The sequence below is a fragment of the Bufo bufo genome, chromosome 10 (assembly GCF_905171765.1).
Source record: "Bufo bufo chromosome 10, aBufBuf1.1, whole genome shotgun sequence".
Classification (NCBI taxonomy): Eukaryota; Metazoa; Chordata; class Amphibia; order Anura; family Bufonidae; genus Bufo; species Bufo bufo.
The window spans coordinates 15,786,024-15,812,950 of record NC_053398.1 but is presented as its reverse complement, the minus strand read 5'-3'; the positions used below and the strand labels follow the sequence as shown (position 1 = coordinate 15,812,950).

At 48.2% G+C, this 26,927-nt stretch overlaps 1 protein-coding gene across 3 annotated transcripts in view; it reads left to right on the top strand.

Moving 5' to 3' along the window:
• LOC120980865 (intraflagellar transport associated protein) overlaps window positions 1–25,521 on the top strand; it is a 31,018-nt gene extending 5,497 nt beyond the window's left edge. For 2 of the 3 annotated variants that reach the window (XM_040410215.1, XM_040410213.1), the window contains exons 2-7: window positions 230–362; window positions 7,701–7,819; window positions 8,589–8,654; window positions 9,573–9,642; window positions 19,480–19,592; window positions 23,975–25,521. In XM_040410215.1, the coding sequence (XP_040266149.1) occupies window positions 245–362; window positions 7,701–7,819; window positions 8,589–8,654; window positions 9,573–9,642; window positions 19,480–19,592; window positions 23,975–24,130 (642 nt within the window). In that variant the 5' untranslated portion in view covers window positions 230–244 and the 3' untranslated portion in view covers window positions 24,131–25,521. Of the gene's footprint in view, window positions 1–226; window positions 363–7,700; window positions 7,820–8,588; window positions 8,655–9,572; window positions 9,643–19,479; window positions 19,593–23,974 lie in introns of all 3 variants that reach the window. The other variant, XM_040410214.1, reaches the window with a different exon arrangement.
• The last annotated feature ends 1,406 nt before the right edge of the window (window positions 25,522–26,927 follow it).

The window sequence follows — 26,927 nt, the reverse complement described above, 5'->3', positions numbered from 1 at the left end:
AGTCGGGGTCAACAAGTGTGACATGTGGCAGCTTTGTAATATGTCTTTATTTCCTCTTGTGTTTTTTTTTTCACTTTATGTTTTGATTATTTGTATAGTGGCGTCTTCCTAGAAAGGGTTTCCATTCATGAAAAGCAAGCCATGATTTTGAAAAGGGGGCGAGGAACTGAAACATACCTGTAGTTATGATGCATTTTCCTTACATTTTCTGCACGTGATCCCCCTGCAGGGTGAAGCTCCCATCATGCCGTCCCCTGACGTAGCAGAGGAGGGAATGGCGAACAGCGTTTTAACTCGTTTCATCGGCATCCCAGAACAGACGTACGAAGAATTCCTGTCCACCTTTACCTGCCTTCCTCAAGGTACGGTCACTATACCAGGTCTGCAGGCTTTTAAAGGGCATCTGTCAGCAGTTTTGTGCCTATGAAACTGGCTGACCTGTTACATGTGCACTTGGCAGCTGAAGGCATCTGTGTTGGTCCCATGTTCCTACGTGCCCGCATTGCGGAGAAAAATGATGTTTTGTTATATGCAAATGAGCCTCTAGGAGCAATGGGGGCGTTACCATTACACCTAGAGGCTCTGCTCTCTCTGCAACTGCTGTACCCTCTGCACTTTGACAGGACCAGGCAGTGTAAATGTCATCATGCCTGGTCCTGTCAATCCAAGTGCAGAGGGCACGGCGGTTACACAGAGAGCAGAGCCTCTAGGTGTAATGGTAACGCCCCCGTTGCTCCTAGAGGCTCATTTGCATATATTAAAGCTTAATTTTTCTCAGCAATGCGGACACATAGGAACATGGGACCAACACAGATGCCTTCAGCTGCCGAGCGCACATGTAACAGGTCAGCCAGTGTCATAGGTACAAAACTGCTGACAGATGCCCTTTAAAGGAACAGTCTGGATCTTCAGCTGCGCCATGTGCAAGATATTTAGGTTGTGTTCACACGGGATGGATATGATGTGGATTTTCCATCTGGAGTTTGCAGGCGAAAAACCAGCAGCGTATATCGCAATACCAGCAACATGGATTTACCCGCACCCTGCGGAAAACATCTGCATGGAAATTGACCCGTGTTGTGGAGGTTTAAATCCGCAGCAGGTCATCCTATGTTGCAGATTTTACAGCGACGCATAGAATAAAACGTGCAGCAAATTTTTGATCCAACCTTCTGAGCTGGTTTATGTTTTATTTGTCTTTATATTGGTCAGAGCTCTGCATTTCCAAAGCCCACTTAGACATAAATGATAACATTTTATCTGTCTGCAGCCACCACTAGAGGGAGCTCACTGCATACTGTGTTATTGTGTTCCATACATGGACAGTCTGCAAATGCTGCCCTCTAGTGGTGGCAGAGTGGTCAGATCTTTTTGTTTTATCATATAAAAGACCTCAGAGAGGTGGCCGACCCACTGTGAGGTTCGTGACTGCCTGGTTCTTGCTGCTGGGTTCTGTTTCCATTGCTCCCCCGCCATCTCTGCAGGTCCGCAGTGCTCTGACATCAACATCCTGTTGACGGGCACCACATTTTGAAGAAATTAATCTGCGCAGAATTTACCATCTATTGAGCTTTACAAAATGGAGTTTGAGGGAGCATTTACTTTAAAGAGGCGATTCTGATATTGACGGCCAATCAGTCAGCTTAGGGAGGCCGCGGGGTCTACTCGCAGCGTACCAAGCACAGCGCCGTCCATTGTATAGTGGCTGTGACTGGTATTGCAGCTCAGCCCCATTCACTTGAATGAGAGTTGGCTGCATGACCGATGAATGTGACGTCACTGGCCTAGGAAGAAAATGCACGGGGTGCTGTCCGCATCTTTTGAGGCCCCATTGAAGTGAATGGGTCCACACCCGAGCCACAAAAAAATGCGCCTCGGATGCGGACCAAATGCCCTGAATGTGTGCAAAAAAACAAAACAAATGCACCTTCCTGACCCACATGTGAATATTTTACATTATTTTGGAGATTTGGGGCGTATAGAAATGCGTTGTCCTAACGGCCGAGGTTTGAAGGGGAAATATTGCTCTGTGTAAAGATCGCCTATAATAAGTAGCGTCCGTTGTTTTCGAAGCATCATTCCTGAAATGTGCAGAGGGGGCGGCCAGCTGGGGAAAGTTGTGGTTTCCCGGTCTGAGCAGATAGAGCCCCCCCCCGGGAATATCTCAGGTTGTTTTTAGTTCGCAGCCCCCTGGCCGACATCTGCGCCTTCTATCTTAATGTTGTTATTGTCATGTTAACCAGGCATAGAATACGGTAACTAGAAAACCTGCGCTAACCCCAACCCCCCCTACCCCAAGTGCAGCCCGAGAACATCACCAGGATTCTGCCTTCCAAATATACAAGGGTAACGAAATTGGTTCCAAGCTTCATCATTTCATCATTTTGGATTATAGGGGCAGGTTCACACGGAGGAGAAGCGCGCAGCGCAGTACAGTGGCAGCAAATTAACAAATTGCAGAAAAGTTCATTGGCGCAGATTTTAAATCCACAGACTGCCAATTCCTTCTTTGGATTTTCACGGCGGATTTCATCCCATCCGATGCAGCGGGGGGGGGGGGGAAATCGGCGGGAAATCTGTAGCGGAATTTGTGGCGCAATCTGTAATAAAAGTAATAAAAAATAAATTAAATCTTGATCCGGGTGGAGTTATTTAAAATATATATTTAGAAATATTATTTCAAGATTACAGGCAGTGTAAACATCACCACACCTGGCCCTGTCAATCAAAGTGCAGAGGGCGTGGCAATTGCAGAGAGAGCAGAGCCTCTAGGAGTAATGTCCACGCCCTCGTTGCTCCTAGAAACTCATTTGCATATATAAAAAAAATCATTTTTCTCAGCCATGCGAGCAGATATGAACACAGATGCCTTCAGCTTCCAAGTGCTCATGTAACAGGTCAGCCAGTGTCATGGGTGCAAAACTGCTGACAGATGCCCTTTTAAAGGGGGTGGCCCATCTCTCACATCTTCAAAAATGTTGGCTGGAGAAAAAAAAAAAAAAAATTCTCATGGGTGCCCATTTGTAGCCCAGTACGGAAATTTCTTTGGGGGGGAAAAAAATAAAATCTTCCCAAGAGCTTCATATATCTAAAATACACCATAATTTCATCATCTAAAACATGGAAACAAAAATACTTTAATTTTTATGGGACGACTTCAGTTAGTTTTGAGTTCCCTCACTAAAGTCACACGAGAACCGTGATGTCGGATTATAATATCATGGTGACGTCCTCTAAATAATGCAATATGTCCTCCTTAAGAATACATTAATATCCTTCTTTTTTTTTTTTTATATAGAGGCGTTAAATAAAACCCTCTCGGCCGCCATGAGTTAAGTCATTCACCTGATTTTACTTGAAGGGTGAAGAGAGACGTAAAGAGGGGGACGTCAGTAAGAAAGGTTAAAACTTCTCATAGTATGGCTGAAGAAGCGAAGTGAAAAATAGTTTGCCGTTTTGTGTACGCAGCTCCTATGCTGACTCGTACGTCTCCGTATCTTACTCTCTTTGGTCTGCCCCCCCCCGTCTCGTAGCGTCTGTCGCTTAGCAAGAGGCAGAGGGAAAGTAACACAAGGCTGCACGATCACAGGACACGCTGTTTGTAGTCTGTTACCATGACAACACATAGGTCTGCACTGACGCTGTATACACAAAATGATACGAGATTAGTCATGATGATTCGTCACGTCATTTAAATAAAATGCATTGGCGCAATAAAAACTACTGCAAATGGGTACATATCCTGTAAGTGCCCCAACCAAAATGTATTGCAAAGGTAGACCCCACTCCTTACCCATAATGGGGCTCTTTGGTTTCGGCAGCCCCCCACCCCCTTCTCAGAAGTGTCCATGCTTGGACACATAGTGGCAGACACCATTACAGTCAGTGATTGGCTGCAGTAATCACATGTCCATGACATCATTGGTGGAGGCCAGGATTTAGAGACTGGCGGGGGAGTGGGAAGAGTTAGAACAGGACAGGTGGAGGATCGGTAAGTATGACTTCTTTTACTAGTTTAAAGCACAGCACGTTTTCCAATAACTAGACAACCCCTTTTAAAGGGGTATCCGATTGATGACCTATCCTCAGGATAGGTCATCAGTATCTGATTGGTTGGGGTCCGACTCTAGGCACCCTCACAGATAAGCTGTTTGAAGAGGCTGCGGTGCTACGGTGAGCGCTGCGGTCTTCCATTGTAATAGCAGCTGTGCTTGGTATTGCAGCTCACCGCCTAGGTCATGTGGCTTATAAACGTGACGTCACCGGCCGAGTGGGGCTGAAATGCAATACCAAGCACATCCGCTATCCAATGTACGGAGCTGTGCTTGGTATACTGCTAAGAGGCAGCAGCGCTCACCGGTGAGCCGCAGCCTCTTCAAACAGCCGAGAGTTGGACCTCCACTGATCGGATACTGATGGGTCATCAGTTGTAAACATTTGGACAACACCTTCAGGTCCCCGAGTGTAAAAAGAAAACTTCCTTCTAGAGTTGAACTGGACCATCGGAATACAAGAAGATATTCTGGTGGGCTTCAGCTCTGACAACTGGTTCCCAAAGCTCCAGCAGAAGACAACCCCATTTGGAGGTGACCTTGGAGCCAATGACGTGTGGTGGTGGGTCAAATACAACCTATTAGATATGTCCTGCTTGTATACATTATGTATCGGTGGAGGGCGGACCCCAAGGAGTAATTTCCTTTGGTGGGACCTTGGGGTGTCCTTGTTTGTGGTCCTTCTACTCTAAAAGTCTTCCTCCACTCATGAAATATCCAACGTCCTCACCTGACTTGGATTTTCTCTTGACTTTAAATCTGACCTATTCCCCCTCCCCCAAGATAATTTCACCAGACTTTATCCTTAGACTTTTTCACTTTACCTCTGTCCACCAAGAGTTAAAACCTTCACCTTCCCTGCCGGCATCGGCAAACAACGTTCCACATTTAGAAGCCTCTCGAAAAACGCAACGTGGTCTAATTCACAGCAGGAGCAGCAAATGAAATTTTCCTTTTAACCTTTTAGAGTTTTTTTTTTTCCCTCTACAAGGGCCCCATGTTGGTAAAATAGAATAATATATAAATATAAAAAAATATATAAGGACGAGATTTCCTTTCAGCGACGAGTGAAACGTCATGTTGTAAGATCCTCAACAAATCTTTTGTTTCACGAAGAAGCTAAGAAGGAGCTTCGCTCTTGGGTTCCTCATTCTTTCCCCTCTTCTGTAAAAGCCCCACAGAGAGATTACCAAAAAGGTATTCTGTTCGCCTTTGTGCGCTAGTAGCAAGATTAGGCGCCACATAAAAGGTAGGTGAGAAGGGCACCCGGAAAAATAAAAGTGTCAAATAACACGAAGCCGGCTCTTACATGGCCAGACGCTGATTAGTAATTGATGTTGGCTTGAGTCTCGAGGATATAGGCAATAAGCTCGGAATTGTCTTCTCTTCTGGAGACCATATACACCCCATTAGAATGAAAGATTCCCTTTTATTGTTTGATGTGAAGAGCTAAGTTTGAAGACCGCAGGATTTTTTTTTTTCCATCTTCAGAGGAATATTATTTTCATAGCTGATACATATCCGGCTGTGAAGGGCCATCTCGGAACAGATGTCCCTTTGTCTTGACGAAAGGAGCTTAAGCAAGGATGAAACTTTTATGAGGGGTTTAGCAGAAGGTAACAAGCAGCGGGGAGAGAGAAGGAGTAGGGGGCCAGGAGCCCATGCATCTCGCTACAGCATAAAACATTTTTTTATTTTTTTTAATCATGCCGTCATGCCCCCTAGTGTTTAATTCCAGAGGACGTTTGATCAAGCGCTTCACGGCACATGTAGTGGAAAGGTAAAAATAGGCCTCCATTCAGATGGCCACCACCGGAGGTATGGTAATCAGCAAGCAAGTGAGAGGATATATCTCGAAAGGAGCATCTGCGGCAGGCAGGGTATTATTTAGATGAAATTTTAGGAATGATATGTTTGTAGTAGGCGTGAAAATAACCGAGAACCTCATCGGCATTTGATATTTTCTTGACATTCGTAGTAAGAAACCATTGATATTCAATTCAAGATCTACCTAGAGAATCTATCTAGAAGAATGCTGATAAATCCCAGGATTGATGACCAATGTCTGGCGTCCTTCTTGTACACCACGTGAGAATGGTATGAAGGCAAAACTATGTCCTTGTCATGAGCATCTATGCCTATTTTGATGCATCCCATAATTATATTCGCCTAGGCAACAGTCACCTGACACTGGTTGCTAGAGTTATGCTTACGGTTAAAGCAGTTATCCCTTGGTTAAAGGGGTTGTGTCATCTCAGACTTTGATGGCATATCTCTAGGATATGCCTTCAGTGTCAGGTGTGGATCCCAGCTAGGTGGACGGAGAAAAAAGGAAAGGAACAAACAGCAGGTGGCGCTATACCAATACATTTTATTGGATAACTCGGTGGCTATGCAAACTTTTTAATTGCATGCATTTAAAAAAATTATTCGGATCCAGGTGCTGGTTTGAAAAAAAAAAGTTGAATATTATTCATGGCACAGACAACCCCTTTAAGCTTACCAGTATCTCCAAATGGTTTAAACAGTAATTTAATATGTCATTGTAAATGTCACGGATCAGCTGGTGTGAACCCACTGTGCCACTGACTGGCTATACTCTGGAGGGGCATGTCTAAGCAACTACTTTGTTTTCACTAGAGCCTCAGATGGTGAGGATAGGCTTGAGCCGTTAAGGTAGTTACCAGGGGCTACTCCAGAGCAGTTCCCGAGTCAGTGGCTGTTGGTCCAGGTGGACCAGGAGGTACCGGAAGTACCAGCGTAGTCAGGTGGGCAGAGATGCTACCAGGAGCAACTGTGCAGGACCAAAGGATAAGGCAGAGAGACGTGGTCAGGCAGGCAATAGGTCAGGGCAGGCGTCACAGGTACAGGTCAGGCAATCCGGGTCGGCAACAGGAGAGACAAAGCAAGCAGGCAGACGATAAGCAGATTCCAGGGACGAAGTGTAGATCCGGAGCACACGAGAGTATCGGGAACCAGCAAACTCAAGGACCTTGACACTGAGGCATCTGGGAACGGGGCTGAGCCACTTAAATACCTGCAGGAGAGCCAGAGTTGGTCAGCGAGGTCACCTGACCTAACCCAGACAGCTCCGCCCATCGAGCAGTGTAACACGAAACCAGCCGAACTCATGCTGTGTCCAGGGCTGAGTGGAAGCTGTGGAGCGGAATCCACAAAAGCAATAAGGCTAGGTCTAAACGACAACATTTGTCGCACGACAATTTTTATAATGATAGTCTATATGGTGTCGCACTGCGTCATGCTGCGACTGTGACGCAACAGTCGAAAAAAATCCATTTGAGATGCATTTTTTACTAGCGTCGCATCGCAGCATGTCGCATTGCGACACCATAGACTATCATTATAAAAATTGTCATGTGACATCGGTGCAACAAAATGTCGCAGTGTAGTTGTCCCCTATCTGTCGGGCGACTAGCCTAACACCTACAGGAACAGAGCCCAGGACCGCAGCTGTGAAAAGGAAGCATCGGCCACAGGTCACCGCTGAGCGCGGCGCCCCCGGGACCGCGGAGATAAGCGGGGGAACAGCGGCATACAATGTACATTAAGCTTTAAACTTAATTTGCCACAGAGCATATCTATTTTTTTTTCAGATAGATCTTTCTCACCATTGTATTTACTTACTAGGAGCTCGTAGGCAGCTTCCGGAGGTCATGTCTGATGGCTCCCAAATACAGAAGGTACAGACCACACACGGGACACAAGATACGACAGATGTAGACCACGAACAAGATGAACCCGAGCAGGTACGTGGTCACTCCACTGTCATCCTTGCGTCCTCTGCTCAGCCTGTTTCAGAAATTCGCGCTGCTTGACCCTGAAGTCTGTGAAGGTCAGACAGTATTAGACCGGCTGTTACCTAACAGGGTTTTCAATGTGTTTAAAGGTGTTTTTCCGGGCTTTTAATATTGATGGCCTATCCTCAGGATAGGTCATCAGTATCAGATCGGCGGGGGGTCCGACACCCGGCACCCGCGCCGATCAGCTGTATGAGGAGACGGCGCGCGCAGTGTGCACGTGTCGTCTCTATTCCTGCTCGTTGCTGCTTTGCCGTAGACATAGCAGCACCAAGCTGGAAGAAAGAAGGGGTGCCGTGTGTCGGACCCCCGCCGATCTGATATTGATGACCTATCAATATTAAAAGCCCAGAGAACCCCTTTAAATATTTGTAGGAATGACCATCAATACTTGATTTCTGGGTGTCCCAACTCCCAGGACCCCAACGATTTGCAGGCCGAAGCCACCGAGCTGCAGTACCATGTGCAGCCACAACCCTCCTTTTTGGTGCTGTGTCGGGTAATTAAAGTTGGGGGGCCCCTTCATTCCATTGATTCAGACCCCAGCAATAAAATCTGGATGCTCTGTCCTAAGGGTAGGCCATCACTCTTAAAGGGAACCTGTCAGCAGTTTCATGCTGCCCAACCAGTTGGAGCTCCTGACTTATGGAGCGTGTGTTCTCCATGTTGGTGTATTTTTTGTAGTTCTTTTTTTTTTTTCTTTTTTTTTTTTACACAGTTGACAATTGGTGAAGGGACTACTGCGGGTCATTTCCACAGCCTTACCTATTCTGGCAGAGTACAGGTAAGTGTTCCTGGGTTTCTCTGAGCTGACACGTTGTCCTGGCATCGAGCCATGCTTCAAATGCCCAGTCACTGGCTCATGCTGCCCCCAGAAAGGGCATCATGATGTTTCCCACAGGTTCTCTTTAAAGAGGACCCGTCACCTCTCCTGACATGTCTGTTTTTAGTAAATAATTTTATTCTCCCATGCAATAAAGATTCTGGAGCATATTTTCATATGTTCCTCAATTACTGCTACTAGAAGTTGATTAATACATCTGCTGCTCTGTGGCTTTCCCCAGTTCAGTCTGACGCTGTCCAGTCAGAGCAGGAATCCGATAGAACAGGGGTAGGCAAGCTCCGGCACTCCAGCTGTTGTGAAACTACAACTCCCAACATGCATATTTACTCTCCTCTTCTCAGAACTCTCATAGAAATGAATGGAGCATGCTGGGAATTGTAGTTTCACAACAGCTGGAGTGCAGAAGGTTGCTAATCCCTGCGATAGAAGAAAGATGACTTTCATCCAGAGCTTCCTCCAAAGATCGTTCGCTTTATTAAAACCACAGTTGTGGGTGCATAAAAACCACAAAGGCCAAGTAACGTGGGGCTGTGCCCGTTCGTCAGTGCTGCCAGAGTGACCCAGTTGCAGATCCATTAATAAACTTTTAGTAGGCATAATAGAGGAATGGACCAACACAGAGTTCTATGAAAAGACTCTGCAGAATTGTTGATGCACAGGGAATACAGACAAGTCAGGAGAGGCGACGGGTCCACTTTAAGTGAGTTCCTTTCATTTGCACCCATACTGTCCTGTGGCCCCCCAGCTCCACGAGGCGGGATACGTGGTTTTGCCGTGAGTCTACAGACTGCTGCCGTCTTCATTGCTATTGACCTTGACGAATACAGATTTCCGGTCGTCATCTTATTTTTCTCCCAGGTGGACAATTATTTCAACTCTTCAGATATCGACCCCGACTCGGACAACGACGAGACGAGTCCAAGTGTTGGTACGTTCTTATTCTTGTCTTTAGAAATAAGGCGGTCAGTACCCGGCAGAAGCTTTGTTCATTGTGACGTGCCTTTAAAGGGAATGGGAGCAGCGCCGCATTGACCAGCCCCGTGCGCCGCATGGTGGACAGAGCTGTGAAGTCCCGGTGCTGGAGCTACTCCTGAACTGCCGATCGGCTGGGGATGGGTGTCGCAGACCCCTGCCGATCTGATATTGATGACCTATCCAAGGGTTAAATCCTGGAGAATCCCCCTTTTTAAAGGGATTCTCTGGGAATGATTTAGAATGGCTACCAGCACCCTGTCCAAGAATATCGGCAAGACTGGTTGCCACGACTTGCAGAGCTGCCTAGTGATTGCGCAGGGTCTCATTACACACTGCGCTGCTCTACCATAGATGGTGATGATGCAGACCCGCCTGTGATATGCCATCTTGGCTGAGCAGCCTGACAGGCAGCAATTCAAGCCAAGGCAACCATCCTGCTTACATTCTAGGACCAGTTGCTGGCAGCCATTTTAAATCATTCCAGGAGAACCCCTCTAAGCTGCAGTGGAACCTCAAAACAAGACAGCGCCCCCGCAGGAGAAATATTGCATGATTCATGTTGAAAGAACCGGGCTGTCTTTGTAATGTATGGAGACGCCGAGTCCTCCGGAGAGACTCTCTTTGCAGTTACTCTATAGAGGTCTCGAATGAGGGACTCCCTTCTACAAGCAGTCACCCCTAGAGTAAGTTTACACAGAGTTTTTTGTGTGGATTCCACCCGATCATTGTTTTCAGTGGGAGCCAACGTTTTATGTTAAAATTTCACGAGTGTTGATTAAATAGCTAATTGGTTTTGCAAAGTAGGGCTATAGATCCACTGTACTACACCACACAGCAGAGCTGACAGATCCTCTATACTACACCACACAGCAGAGCTGACAGATCCTCTATACTACACCACACAGCAGAGCTGACAGATCCTCTATACTACACCACACAGCAGAGCTGACAGATCCTCTATACTACACCACACAGGAGAGCTGACAGATCCTCTATACTACACCACACAGGAGAGCTGACAGATCCTCTATACTACACCACACAGGAGAGCTGACAGATCCTCTATACTACACCACACAGCAGAGCTGACAGATCCTCTATACTACACCACACAGCAGAGCTGACAGATCCTCTATACTACACCACACAGGAGAGCTGACAGATCCTCTATACTACACCACACAGCAGAGCTGACAGATCCTCTATACTACACCACACAGCAGAGCTGACAGATCCTCTATACTACACCACACAGGAGAGCTGACAGATCCTCTATACTACACCACACAGGAGAGCTGACAGATCCTCTATACTACACCACACAGGAGAGCTGACAGATCCTCTATACTACACCACACAGGAGAGCCGACAGATCCTCTATACTACACCACACAGGAGAGCTGACAGATCCTCTATACTACACCACACAGGAGAGCTGACAGATCCTCTATACTACACCACACAGGAGAGCTGACAGATCCTCTATACTACACCACATAGGAGAGCTGACAGATCCTCTATACTACACCACACAGGAGAGCTGACAGATCCTCTATACTACACCACACAGGAGAGCTGACAGATCCTCTATACTACACCACACAGCAGAGCTGACAGATCCTCTATACTACACCACACAGGAGAGCTGACAGATCCTCTATACTACACCACACAGGAGAGCTGACAGATCCTCTATACTATACCACACAGGAGAGCTGACAGATCCTCTATACTACACCACACAGGAGAGCCGACAGATCCTCTATACTACACCACACAGGAGAGCTGACAGATCCTCTATACTACACCACACAGGAGAGCTGACAGATCCTCTATACTACACCACACAGGAGAGCCGACAGATCCACTATACTACACCACACAGGAGAGCTGACAGATCCTCTATACTACACCACACAGGAGAGCTGACAGATCCTCTATACTACACCACACAGGAGAGCCGACAGATCCTCTATACTACACCGCACAGCAGAGCTGACAGATCCTCTATACTACACCACATAGGAGAGCTGACAGATCCTCTATACTACACCACACAGGAGAGCTGACAGATCCTCTATACTACACCACACAGGAGAGCTGACAGATCCTCTATACTACACCACACAGGAGAGCTGACAGATCCTCTATACTACACCACACAGGAGAGCTGACAGATCCTCTATACTACACCACACAGGAGAGCTGACAGATCCTCTATACTACACCACACAGGAGAGCTGACAGATCCTCTATACTACACCACACAGGAGAGCTGACAGATCCTCTATACTACACCACATAGGAGAGCTGACAGATCCTCTATACTACACCACACAGGAGAGCTGACAGATCCTCTATACTACACCACACAGGAGAGCTGACAGATCCTCTATACTACACCACACAGGAGAGCTGACAGATCCTCTATACTACACCACATAGGAGAGCTGACAGATCCTCTATACTACACCACACAGGAGAGCTGACAGATCCTCTATACTACACCACACAGGAGAGCTGACAGATCCTCTATACTACACCACACAGGAGAGCTGACAGATCCTCTATACTACACCACACAGGAGAGCCGACAGATCCTCTATACTACACCACACAGGAGAGCTGACAGATCCTCTATACTACACCACACAGGAGAGCTGACAGATCCTCTATACTACACCACACAGGAGAGCTGACAGATCCTCTATACTACACCACACAGGAGAGCTGACAGATCCTCTATACTACTCCACACAGGAGAGCTGACAGATCCTCTATACTACACCACACAGGAGAGCTGACAGATCCTCTATACTACTCCACACAGGAGAGCTGACAGATCCTCTATACTACTCCACACAGGAGAGCCGACAGATCCTCTATACTACACCACACAGGAGAGCCGACAGATCCTCTATACTACACCACACAGGAGAGCCGACAGATCGTCTCTATACTACACCACACAGGAGAGCTGACAGATCCTCTATACTACACCACACAGGAGAGCTGACAGATCCTCTATACTACACCACACAGCAGAGCTGACAGATCCTCTATACTACACCACACAGGAGAGCTGACAGATCCTCTATACTACACCACACAGGAGAGCTGACAGATCCTCTGTACTACACCACACAGGAGAGCTGACAGATCCTCTATACTACACCACACAGGAGATCTGACAGATCCTCTATACTACACCACACAGGAGAGCTGACAGATCCTCTATACTACACCACACAGGAGAGCAGAGCTGACAGATCCTCTATACTACACCGCACAGGAGAGCTGACAGATCCTCTATACTACACCGCACAGGAGAGCGGACAGATCCTCTATACTACACCGCACAGGAGAGCTGACAGATCCTTTATACTACACCACACAGGAGAGCTGACAGATCCTCTGTACTACACCACACAGGAGAGCCGACAGATCCTCTATACTACACCACACAGGAGAGCTGACAGATCCTCTGTACTACACCACACAGGAGAGCCGACAGATCCTCTATACCAGTGTTTCCCAACCAGTGTGCCTCCAGCTGTTGCAAAACTACAACTCCCAGCATGCCCGGACAGCCTTTGGCTGTGCGGGCATGCTGGGAGTTGTAGTTTTGCAACAGCTGGAGGCACACTGGTTGGGAAACACTGCTCTATACTACACCACACAGGGGAGCTGACAGATCCTCTGTACTACACCACACAGGAGAGCTGACAGATCCTCTATACTACACCACACAGGAGAGCCGACAGATCCTCTATACTACACCGCACAGGAGAGCTGACAGATCCTCTATACTACACCACACAGGAGAGCTGACAGATCCTCTATACTACACCACACAGCAGAGCTGACAGATCCTCTATACTACACCACACAGGAGAGCTGACAGATCCTCTATACTACACCACATAGGAGAGCTGACAGATCCTCTGTACTACACCACACAGGAGAGCTGACAGATCCTCTATACTACACCACACAGGAGAGCTGACAGATCCTCTATACTACACCACACAGGAGAGCTGACAGATCCTCTATACTACACCACACAGGAGAGCTGACAGATCCTCTATACTACACCACATAGGAGAGCTGACAGATCCTCTGTACTACACCACACAGGAGAGCTGACAGATCCTCTATACTACACCACACAGGAGAGCTGACAGATCCTCTATACTACACCACACAGGAGAGCTGACAGATCTTCTATACTACACCACAGGAGAGCTGACAGATCCTCTATACTACACCACATAGGAGAGCTGACAGATCCTCTGTACTACACCACACAGGAGAGCTGACAGATCCTCTATACTACACCACACAGGAGAGCTGACAGATCCTCTATACTACACCGCACAGGAGAGCTGACAGATCCTCTATACTACACCGCACAGGAGAGCTGACAGATCCTCTATACTACACCACACAGGAGAGCTGACAGATCCTCTATACTACACCACACAGGAGAGCTGACAGATCCTCTATACTACACCACACAGGAGAGCTGACAGATCCTCTATACTACACCACACAGGAGAGCTGACAGATCCTCTATACTACACCACACAGGAGAGCCGACAGATCCTCTATACTACACCACACCACACAGGAGAGCCGACAGATCCTCTATACTACACCACACAGGAGAGCTGACAGATCCTCTATACTACACCACACAGGAGAGCTGACAGATCCTCTATACTACACCACACAGGAGAGCTGACAGATCCTCTATACTACACCACACAGGAGAGCCGACAGATCCTCTATACTACACCACAAAGGAGAGCCGACAGATCCTCTATACTACACCACACAGGAGAGCGGACAGATCCTCTATACTACACCACACAGGAGAGCTGACAGATCCTCTATACTACACCACACAGGAGAGCCGACAGATCCTCTATACTACACCACACAGGAGAGCCGACAGATCCTCTATACTACACCACACAGGAGAGCTGATAGATCCTCTATACTACACCACACAGGAGAGCTGACAGATCCTCTATACTACACCACACAGGAGAGCCGACAGATCCTCTATACTACACCACACAGGAGAGCTGATAGATCCTCTATACTACACCACACAGGAGAGCTGACAGATCCTCTATACTACACCACACAGGAGAGCTGACAGATCCTCTATACTACACCACACAGGAGAGCTGACAGATCCTCTATTATACTACACCACACAGGAGAGCCGACAGATCCTCTATACTACAGCACACAGGAGAGCTGACAGATCCTCTATACTACACCACACAGGAGAGCTGACAGATCCTCTATACTACTCCACACAGGAGAGCTGACAGATCCTCTATACTACACCACACAGGAGAGCTGACAGATCCTCTATACTACACCACACAGGAGAGCCGACAGATCCTCTATACTACACCACATAGGAGAGCTGACAGATCCTCTATACTACACCACACAGGAGAGCTGACAGATCCTCTATACTACACCACACAGGAGAGCCGACAGATCCTCTATACTACACCACACAGGAGAGCTGATAGATCCTCTATACTACACCACACAGGAGAGCTGACAGATCCTCTATACTACACCACACAGGAGAGCTGACAGATCCTCTATACTACACCACACAGGAGAGCTGACAGATCCTCTATACTACACCACACAGGAGAGCCGACAGATCATCTATACTACACCACACAGGAGAGCTGACAGATCCTCTATACTACACCACACAGGAGAGCCGACAGATCCACTATACTACACCACACAGGAGAGCTGACAGATCCTCTATACTACACCACACAGGAGAGCTGACAGATCCTCTATACTACACCACACAGGAGAGCTGACAGATCCTCTATACTACACCACACAGGAGAGCCGACAGATCATCTATACTACACCACACAGGAGAGCTGACAGATCCTCTATACTACACCACACAGGAGAGCCGACAGATCCACTATACTACACCACACAGGAGAGCTGACAGATCCTCTATACTACACCACACAGGAGAGCTGACAGATCCTCTATACTACACCACACAGGAGAGCTGACAGATCCTCTATACTACACCACACAGGAGAGCTGACAGATCCTCTATACTACACCACACAGGAGAGCTGACAGATCCTCTATACTACACCACACAGGAGAGCTGACAGATCCTCTATACTACACCACACAGGAGAGGTGACAGATCCTCTATACTACACCACACAGGAGAGCCGACAGATCCTCTATACTACACCACACAGGAGAGCTGACAGATCCTCTATACTACACCACACAGGAGAGCTGACAGATCCTCTATACTACACCACACAGGAGAGATGACAGACCCTCTATACTACACCGCACAGGAGAGCTGACAGATCTGTCTATTCATGCTGAGCCTTGTAGTTCCACGTTGGCTAGATGGCCTTAGGTTGCTTGGCTCAGTTCAAGGTTTACTCTGTCTTAAAAGTGGCTTTTGAACCGGGGAACTTGTAAAATAATTTGCAGACTGTCTAGCATCAGACGTCAATACTTACTCAATTATCTCTGTCTCATTGCCGCCATTGGCAGCCTGCAAAGCACTCCTGTTGCTCATTAATCACCTCCTCCGAGAATGTAATTAGCAGCTTAATTAGGATCATCATGGGCCCATGCCGCTCAAGTGCCAACAGCCAACTTCATGGTGGTACGAACGGTTTATGTAGACCCCCAACTCCCACCCCGTCTCCTCCTCAGCAGCTGCCTGGAGAAAAACTATATTGAGACATATAGAAGAAACGGAAATTATTCAGGTCAGTATAGGCAAGAGAGCTGCGCGCGTGCTGGGATCAAATATTCACGAAGGCTGAGGGAGATGGGAGAGATGTGGATCTGCAGTTATTTGGTTCATGGTAATTGGGCTGCATAATGAATGAACGCCAATTAATTTTCTTGGTATTTGCAAAAATGTTCAATTGGTGCGAATCCGCTTGTAACCTGCAAAGTACTGTGACCGTCTGAAGGAGCGGAGCTCTGCAATCATCGGGGAACGCCATCGAAAATCAGTGTTTTAACTAGTTTTACAGTATTTTATATGGTGTCATGGTAATTAAGCTCCCTGGTTTTCGTCTTCCTTGGTCGTCGGGTAGACTCTGAGGATTTTACTTACTTTTGATTTTTTTGCATGTTTTGACCCTGCCCATTGGCTCCAGGATATCAAGCCCCCGACACAGCCCCTGATTGTACTGGGAGTGAATACCGAGTGCTAGATATATCGTTTACTCATTCATTACTGTGTCTATTGTGCCAGTATATTCCTCAGCAATGCGTGTATTTTACCAACCTGGTCCCCAGCAATGCTCACAATCTGTTTTCCCTATATCTTAAAGGGCATCTGTCAGCAGTTTTGTACCTATGACACTGGCTGACCTGTTACATGTGCGCTTGGCAGCTGAAGGAATCTGTGTTGGTTCCATGTTCATATGTGCCCACTTTGCTGAGAAAAATTGGGTTTTAATATATGCAAATTAGCCTTTAGGAGCAACGGGGGCGTTGCCGTTGCACCTAGAGGCTTATCCGCTCTTTCTGCAACTGCCACGTCCTCTGCACTGTAATTGACAAGGCCAGACGTGATGTTTTCACTGCCTTTCAACTAAAGTAGAGGGCACAGCAGTGCAAAGAGTGACCAGAGCCTTTAGGTGTAACGGCAACGCCCCCATTGCTCCTATAGGCTAATTTGCATATATTAAAACTTTTTTCAGCAATGCGGCCACTCAGCTCAGTACACTCCTGTGTTCTAGACATACAGGTCCATCCCTGCAAGTGAAATGTGTGATCATCCGCAGGTTGCTGGGGTGATAACCTGTGGAGCAGTACCGCGGCCTCCCAGGAAGTTGGGGGGGCATTGCGGCCTCCCAGGAAGTTGGGTGGGGGCACCGCGGCCTCCCAGGAAGTTGGGGGGGGGGGGGGCACCGCGGCCTCCCAGGAAGTTGGGAGGGGGGGGGGCACCGCGGCCTCCCAGGAAGTTGGGAGGGGGGGGGGCACCGCGGCCTCCCAGGAAGTTGGGAGGGGGGGGGGCGCCGCGGCCTCCCAGGAAGTTGGGAGGGGGGGGCACCGCGGCCTCCCAGGAAGTTGGGAGGGGGGGGCACCGCGGCCTCCCAGGAAGTTGGGAGGGGGGGGGGGGCACCGCGGCCTCCCAGGAAGTTGGGGGGGGGGGGGGGCACCGCGGCCTCCCAGGAAGTTGGGGGGGGGGGGGGGCCCCGCGGCCTCCCAGGAAGTTGGGAGGGGGGGGGGGCACCGCGGCCTCCCAGGAAGTTGGGAGGGGGGGGCACCGCGGCCTCCCAGGAAGTTGGGAGGGGGGGGGGGCACCGCGGCCTCCCAGGAAGTTGGGAGGGGGGGGGCACCGCGGCCTCCCAGGAAGTTGGGAGGGGGGGGGGCACCGCGGCCTCCCAGGAAGTTGGGGGGGCACCGTGGTGCCACGGAGTTTGGGAGCCCCAGACAGACCCATGGAGGGACCTCAGAGTTGGGGAGCCTCGTGAAATGCCACGGCGTTTGGGAGCGCCACGGAGTGACCTCAGAGTTGGGGAGCCCTGCATTCTTCAGTGAGTTCTTACAGGTCTTTTATGAAGTTGGGGGGGGGGCACCGCGACCTCCCAGAAAGTTGGGGGGGCACCGTGAGGTGCCACAGAGTTTGGGAGCCCCAGACAGACCCATGGAGGGACCTCAGAGTTGGGGAGCCCCGCGAAATGCCACGGCGTTTGGGAGCCCCACGAGGTGCCACGGAGTGACCTCAGAGTTGGGGAGCCCCGCGAAATGCCACGGCGTTTGGGAGCCCCACGAGGTGCCACGGAGTGACCTCAGAGTTGGGGAGCCCCGCATCCTTCAGTGAGTTCTTACAGGTCTTTTATGAGGTTGAGTAAACCAGGACCGGACTGACTCCTAGATGTCCGCTGTGAAATCCGTGTGGACTGCCCCGAGAGCCTGGGACTCTGTGCCGCTCTCCTCTTCCTCCCGCCGTCTGCCCCTCCTGATTCTTGCTGTCAGGCTTTTCGCTGGTGAAGTCGCTGCTTGATTAAACATTACCCGGCAGAATGAAGCCTGCAGATTAGACGCTTTCATTTACTGTCACACGGGGCTAAATTTAGAGCGGAGATGTTCTCTACCTGACACGTCTCCCGGTAAACACCGGCTGATTGCTCCGCTCTTGCGGCCTCCACCGAGGAGAATTGCAAACATGTTTATGTTACTTAACTTGACTTTAAAAATAGGCCCTGACAATTTTTGAGCCGCGCTCTCCTATTCTCTGCTTGGCGTTTATTTGCCTTAGTCGCTGCTGCCATGACTGAGACTCTTTTATGGTTATTATAGTCTGTCTGGTCAGTGGGATTTGTTTTTTAGTGTCCTATTTAAAGATGGAAGCTGTAAATCCTTTTGGGTTGAGTTGCCCTTTAAAGGGGCATTTTCATCCACTGCATATGCCATAAAGGTGTGGTAGGTGCGGGTCTCCGCTCACCTATTTGGTGGCCGCTCCCCCCCCCAGCTCATTCATCATCTCCTTTCATAACTCTTGGCTGTTTCCACTGAGATCGATAGGATTTGGCAGACATTCATCTAATAAGTAGGGCACCTTTTAGAGTATTTTCGATGGTTTTGCATTTCTGATATTCTAATGATGTACCAGGAAGCTCAGGATGCGCAGTGTTATAGACTCGTAAATATAAATTCACTGCAGTCCCCAAAAAGTGTTGAATGGTAATTAATTACTAAAGCTCGTTCTGTTTTTTTCTGTTTGTAGTTTTATTTCCTGGAGAGGCCGACCTGGCGCTGGCTGCTGGTAATGAGCCGATAGTAAGAGAGACGTGTGTGCAGAACCGCGCTTCCTCCGCGGCGGAGAGTGCAGCAGAGGAGGTACACTGCGTCACCCCTTTATAGTGTGGGATATACTAAAGTCTCCTTCCATCTGCAGGCATGCTCAACCTGCGGCCCCCCAGCTGTTGCAAAACTACAACTCCCATCATTCCCGGACAGCCTACAGCTATCAGCCTACAGAAGGGCATGGTGGGAGTTGTAGTTTTACAACAGCTGGAGGGCCGCAGGTTGAGCATCCCTGATAAATGCATTTTGCGTCGGTCTGTCCTCTGTGCTTATTGCTGAGTATGTTCTTGTTATCTTCAGTTCCTTTGTACTCTGCCCATCCCACCCTTTGTGCTCTGTTCTGTGCCACCCTTCAAAACTACTCCTACCCTCCGCACCGCACCGTCCCCTGCACTCTGCTCCGCGGCGTCTACTTTGTTCTGCTCCACAATGTCTCCTGCGTTCTTCTTTCAGGCTCTGCATCCTCTTATGCTGTATGTTACACCCTCTGCAGGGTTTTTATTTTTGTACTAGTCGTCTTTGTCTGTAAGGTCTTGCTGTGCATGTCTTGTACTGTTATGTAGACACGGTCAACACCCTTTTCTCCTTACTGGTCTGCACGCTCTGTTTTTGCAGCATCCTGACAATTATGCTCTGCACCCTCTTCTTTATGCTCTGCACCCTCTTCTTTATGCTCTGCACCCTCTTCTTTATGCTCTGCACCCTCTTCTTTATGCTCTGCACCCTCTTCTTTATGCTCTGCACCCTCTTCTTTATGCTCTGCACCCTCTTCTTTATGCTCTGCAACCTCTTCTTTATGCTCTGCACCCTCTTATTTATTCTCTGCCCCCCCCTTTTTATTGCTCTGCACCCTCTTATTTATTCTCTGCACCCTCTTATTTTTGCTCTGCACCCTCTTATTTTTGCTCTGCGCCCTCTTATTTTTGCTCTGCGCCCTCTTATTTTTGCTCTGCGCCCTCTTATTTTTGCTCTGCGCCCTCTTATTTAGCCTCTGCATCCTATTTATGCTGTACATCAGTGGCATAACTAGGAATGACTGGGCCCCACAGCAAATTTTGCAACGGAGCCCCCCTCCTCCCATGCAACCCTCACTCCTGTGGCTAATCAACGTCGCTCTCAGACGAGGCCCAGCAGCCTCTCCGTCTGTTTGTTTCCTACAGTGCCTCTGTATATAATGTCATTGTATAATACTGTTGAGGGGCCCTGACAAAATCTTTTAGTCCTCCTCCTGGGTGGGCCCCTTCTGGGTTCAGGCCCCAATAGCTACGCCCCTGCTCCACATCCTGTAATTTATGCTTTGCACCCTCTTATTTATGTTTTGTACCCTTTTATTTAGCCTCTGCGTCCTATTTATGCTCCACACCCTCTTATTCATGCCCCACTTCCTCTTTATCCTCTGCACCCTCTTTTTTATGCTCTGCATTTTCTAAATTATGCTTTGCACCCTTTTAAATAACCTCTGCATCCTATTTATGGTCCACAACTTCTAATTTATGCTCTACATTCTCTTATTGATGCTGTGCCCCCTCTTATTGATGCTGTGCGCCCTCTAATTGATGCTGTGCGCCCTCTAATTGATGCTGTGCCCCCTCTTATTGATGCTGTGCGCCCTCTTATTGATGCTGTGCGCCCTCTTATTGATGCTGTGCGCCCTCTTATTGATGCTGTGCACCCTCTTATTGATGCTGTGCGCCCTCTTATTGATGCTGTGCGCCCTCTTATTGATGCTGTGCGCCCTCTTATTGATGCTGTGCCCCCTCTTATGCCTTCTGTTTTGCGCCTTCTCGTGCCTTCTGTTTTGCGCCTTCTCGTGCCTTCTGTTTTGCGCCTTCTCGTGCCTTCTGTTTTGCACCTTCTCGTGCCTTCTGTTTTGCGCCTTCTCGTGCCTTCTGTTTTGCGCCCTCTTATGCCTTCTGTTTTGCGCCCTCTTATGCCTTCTGTTTTGCACCTTCTTATGCCTTCTGTTTTGCACCTTCTTATGCCTTCTGTTTTGCACCTTCTTATGCCTTCTGTTTTGCGCCTTCTCATGCCTTCTGTTTTGCCCCTTCTTATGCCTTCTGTTTTGCACCTTCTTATGCCTTCTGTTTTGCACCTTCTTGTCCATTATACCTTGCACCAACCATTCTGTTTGGATTCTGCTCCCCTTCCAGTCCTGCCCTCCGGTCATCTTTCGCCCTCCTCTGCACTGTGTCCTGCCCCCTGTGGACCACCCCCTCCTGCTTGCCGCTGCATACGCTCCTCCGCGCAGACCTGCACACTTTCCTCCTGGGGTGTAAACTCCAGCTGACTCCTCTTTCTTATTTACAGTAGCTCAGATTTTCCAGTCGCCGGCGTCTGGCACACTCCATAATCTTACCCTAAGCTCACTAGATGGAGTGTCTGAACAAGCAAAGCAGAGAGGTTCATAAATTTCGAGAGCACATTTATTGCATTTCTCTCTGCATAATAATATCCTGGCAATGATACAAATGGATTTATGCACTATTTATAAACAGGCCATTTTCAGATGGAGGTCACTCAATTTGCAGAACTTTCATTTTGCTTTTTGAATTGCTTTCACAAAACAAGGAGACCAGATACAACCGAAACTGGTTCCAGCGCTGGCTCGGAGCTGTCCAATGGCAACCAGTCAGAATCAGAATCCAGCTATTTCTAGAGCAGGTGGGAAAAGGAAAGAAGAGATCTGATAGGAGACAAAGCGTTCCTATGATAACACTGATCTGCCAGAAAACGGGGTCACAAAGTTTTGTCATGGGGGCACAGAAGCTTTGCAAAAATGGAAAACAAAATCTGTATTTAAAGCCCTCGCCAATTACTGGGCCCTGTTGCTGCAACTCTGCTCACATTCAAGTAAATGAAAAACCCATTTAAAGGGGTTGTCTAGGATTTTGATATATATATTTGCCTATGCTGAAGATAGGTGAGGTCTGACATCCCGCAGACCCACTGATCAGTTGTATCATGGTGGCTGTGGCGCGGAAACTATACAACTCTGTCCATTCCGCGGTGGACGGAGGTGGTAACTGCAGCTCTGCACCCATTGAAGTGAATGGCAGTAGTCCTGCAGTTACCAGCTCTGTCCACTATGCAGTGTAGTTCCTGTGCCAGAGCCACAAACAGCGGATCAGTGGGGGTACGGAACGTCGGACCCCAAACTACCTGACATTAATGGCCCTATATTGAGGATAGGCAATCAATCTCAAAATCCTGGGCAATTCCATCTGGGACACTGCCATCAGGGGCAATTCCATCTGGGACACTGCCATCGGGGGCAATTCCATCTGGGACACTGCCATCGGGGGCAATTCCATCTGGGACACTGCCATCGGGGGCAATTCCATCTGGGACACTGCCATCGGGGGCAATTCCATCTGGGACACTGCCATCGGGGGCAATTCCATCTGGGACACTGCCATCGGGGGCAATTCCATCTGGGACACTGCCATCGGGGGCAATTCCATCTGGGACACTGCCATCGGGGGCAATTCCATCTGGGACACTGCCATCGGGGGCAATTCCATCTGGGACACTGCCATCAGGGGCAATTCCATCTGGGACACTGATGGCATATCGTTAGGATATGCCATCAGCGTCATATGTGTGTCCTGCTCCTATATCCAGAACAGGGCCCCCAAGGTGAAGGAAAGCAGCCTTGCACACGTAGTCTACCCCCCCCCCCCCCCCATTCACACTGTTCGCCACTATGGGAGTTCCGAAAATAGCCGAATGCTGGCTCGTCTATTTCCAGCAGTCCTATAGCAGTGAATGGAGAACAAGCCATGAATACGCAGTGCACTGCCCGTTCATTTCGGGGTCCCTGTCCTGGAGATAGGAGCGGGCCCTGTACCTATCTGATACTGATGGTATATCCAAGCGATATGCCATCATTTTGCCATATAGGAGGACCCCTTTAAGTACCGTACATTCAACTTTTTATATATTCCCCCTTTCTTATGTCCCACACACTAGGGCCCAATTTATTGAAGCCAATTAAAGAGGGTTCAAAAGAATAGAACCCCCCCCCCTTAAAATAAATAAATAAATAAATAAATAAATGGCGCCCTCTCCTCCATGGGTTGTGTCTGGTATTGCAGCTTAGCTCCATTCTGCCCACGGTCAGGAGTAGTGCCTATTTTTTAGACAATCCCTTTAACCTGTCAGTATTTTTTAGGAATGTGGGAGCTGTGGGTACCAAACATGACCAGGACATTCGAACACCATGCAGATTTTGCCAAGATTTGAGCGGCTACCCTTCCTATAGTCAGGGTTTTTGCAGGATAGCCCTGCCCACTCACAGAGGGAGTTTGCTGTGGAATTCGGGGCAGTGCTTAAATGCCCCACGATGTGGGATTCACTTACGCCTGTGTTTTTTGGAAGCCACCCTTGACCTCCTTTCCCTCGTTTCTCTCCCGCAGCATCTCGGCGACGACATTCAGCCCTTTTCTCTTGATCAAAGCTTTGACTACGACCGCGTTGTGCTGACCTCTAAACTTTCCGCGGAGGAGATGAACTTCTTGAAGCTACGCGGACCTCAGAAGGCGGAGGAGACGGGGATGGCAAGGGAGACCTGACGGGGGAACTTCCAAGTCTCCGACCTTCCCATCCCCAAGTCTTGTGTGCAGAGGAGAGAAATGAAGTCCCGCATATTCCTTCCCAGCCTGTGTTTTGAAAGAAACGTGCTAAAAGAGATCAAATGCAATTAGCGAGCGGCAGATTGATGGCGAGATGTTCACCATATTGACTTCATATAATGTAATTAGTACTTGGCGTATGCTCGGCTCGGGTGATGCTTAGCAGCCGCCGCTGATTCGGGTTGTCAGGTGTGTAGACAGTGCTCTGCGAGTGTCGGCCTTGTGCTGCTTCTTTTGACTTCTGTCTGTATGTGTTTTGTAAGGGACAAGCCGTCAGGACCGCCATCTTCTGCAGTAGGCACCACCGCACACCAGACTCCGGCCAACTGAAAGCCATCCATTGAACTCCTTGACTTGTCCACCCTTTAGCTGACAACAGATATGGCCACCATTACCGCCTACACAGGCACCTAATTGCTCCGTAACGAAGCAGATTTGTAGCTCAGGAGCATGGGAAAGCTGGGTGACAGACCATAACGTAGCTGTAATGGCAGACACATTGGTTGTCAGGGAGATTTAGGGAATTCAAAGGCATAAAAGGACGTAAAAAGACTTGGGTCTCATGCACAAGACCGTATCCGTTTTGCGGTCCACAAAATACAGATACGATTCATGTGCCGTCTGATTTTTATTTTATTTTTTTCCGGCCCCATTGACTTAAATTAGTCAGTGGTCCGTATTTTTCGGACATATTCTATCATTTTTTGTGGAACGGACATACAAATGTGGAAAACGCACAAATAATCCATATGCTATCCATATCTCAGCAAAAATATAGACCATGTCCTGTACTTGGCCGCACACCCACTCTTAAAGGGATAACAGCAGACATTTAGGTACTGGCTTTGCCAGGTTCTGACTGAAGCGGTAATTTACAGATGTTAGAGAGGTGGATCCTGTACTTGCTACACCCCATCGCTTTAAGGCGTACCTCTCACTCTGGAGAAACTGGCTCGTCCATGTCATCAACTCATCCACAGGATAGGGGATAATTATTAGATTGGTGGGGGGTCCTACCTCTGGTACCCCCACCAATCACGAGAACCAGGACCCCAAACCCACTGGAGCCCCCTTGAGATGAATAGAGCGGGTGATCGGAAATGTCCGTTAAAATGTCAATTAATTTCTATGGGAGTTCCAGAAATGGCAAAGTACAGCGCTCTCCTACCTCCCATAGAAATGAATGGAGTGGCTGTGTGCATGGCCAGCCGCCCGCTCCGTTAATTTCTGTGGAGCTCCATGAGGTTTTGGGCCCCTGTTCTCGTGAATGTTGTGGTCCAAGCAGTAGGACCCCCCACCTGACTAATAGTTATCTCCTATCCTGTGGAATACCCCCTTAAGAAAAATCCCTCTCATTTCCTACTATGTGGGTTTTAAAGGGGATGTCCTCCGAAATATATTCTACAGTTTTCAAACCAGCAGCTGGATCTGAATACTTTTGTAATTGCATGTAATTTAAAATGTAGCATAGCCCCTGAGCTATTCAATAAAATATATCTGTATAGCGCCTCCTGCTGTTTTTTTCTTATTTCTTTGTCCTGCTCACTGAGAAGGCCGCACATGCTCAGTTTCATCCTTCAACTACCTCCTGAGCTGTCATAGGCAGAGCTGAGACACGCCTCCTGAGCTGTGATAGGGAGAGCTGAGACACGCCTCCTGAGCTGTGATAGGGAGAGCTGAGACACGCCTCCTGAGCTGTCATAGGCAGAGCTGAGACACACCTCCTGAGCTGTCATAGGCCGAGCTTGGACACGTCTCCTGAGCTGTGATAGGGAGAGCTGAGACACGCCTCCTGAGCTGTGATAGGGAGAGCTGAGACACGCCTCCTGAACTGTCATAGGCACAGCATGGACACGCCCCTTGAGTTGCCAGAACAATGAATCTAAGAGATCTCTGCATCCATGTGAGGTACAGGGCTGGTTCTAGCTTTGTGAGAAAGAGGTTGTCATGTACTATATGGTATGATTTTCATTTTTTACAATGGTCATGGGACAACCCCTTTAAATACCTTTCTAGGACCTTCGGATCTCATTATGCAGGGGTGGGACTCCTGTTATTCGGTCACTCCCTCTCTTAAAGGGACAACAGCACACTTTCAGATTCTGGCTGAAGCGGTAATTCCCAATTTAAAAAATTCACATCATGGGCTTCACCACGTGTGAAAATGCCCGTACTATTAAAATCTAAAAATATTTATCCCATACAGCAAACAGCGAAACAGAAGAAAAAAAAGTCAATATGGCCGATTTCAAATTTTTTGGTTGCTTCACCTCCAACAAAGAATTGAATAAAAAGTGATCAAAAAGTCATACACCCCAGAGAATGGTATTAATGAAAAGTACAGATTATCCCACAAAAAAATGAGCCCTCATACAGCAGCGTACACCTAAAAATAAAAAAGTTATGGGGGTCAGATAATGATAATGCGAAGGAAAAATTTGTTTTTCCAAATTTTTTTTTTTCTGTATTAAAACGCAAAAAAACGGTACATTTGGTATCGTTGTAATCGTAATGACCCAGAGAATAAAAGTAACAGGTCAGTTTTACCACATAGGAAACAGTGTAAAAAAACGAAATAAAACAGTGGCAGAATAGTGTTTTTTTTTTTTTTGTTTTTTTTTTATAATTCCACCCCATTTGGAATTTTTATAAATGGTTCCATTAGAAAGTGCATCTTGCCCCGCAAAAAAAAGCCCTCATACAGTTATTTGAATGAAAAAATAAAAAAAAGTTATGG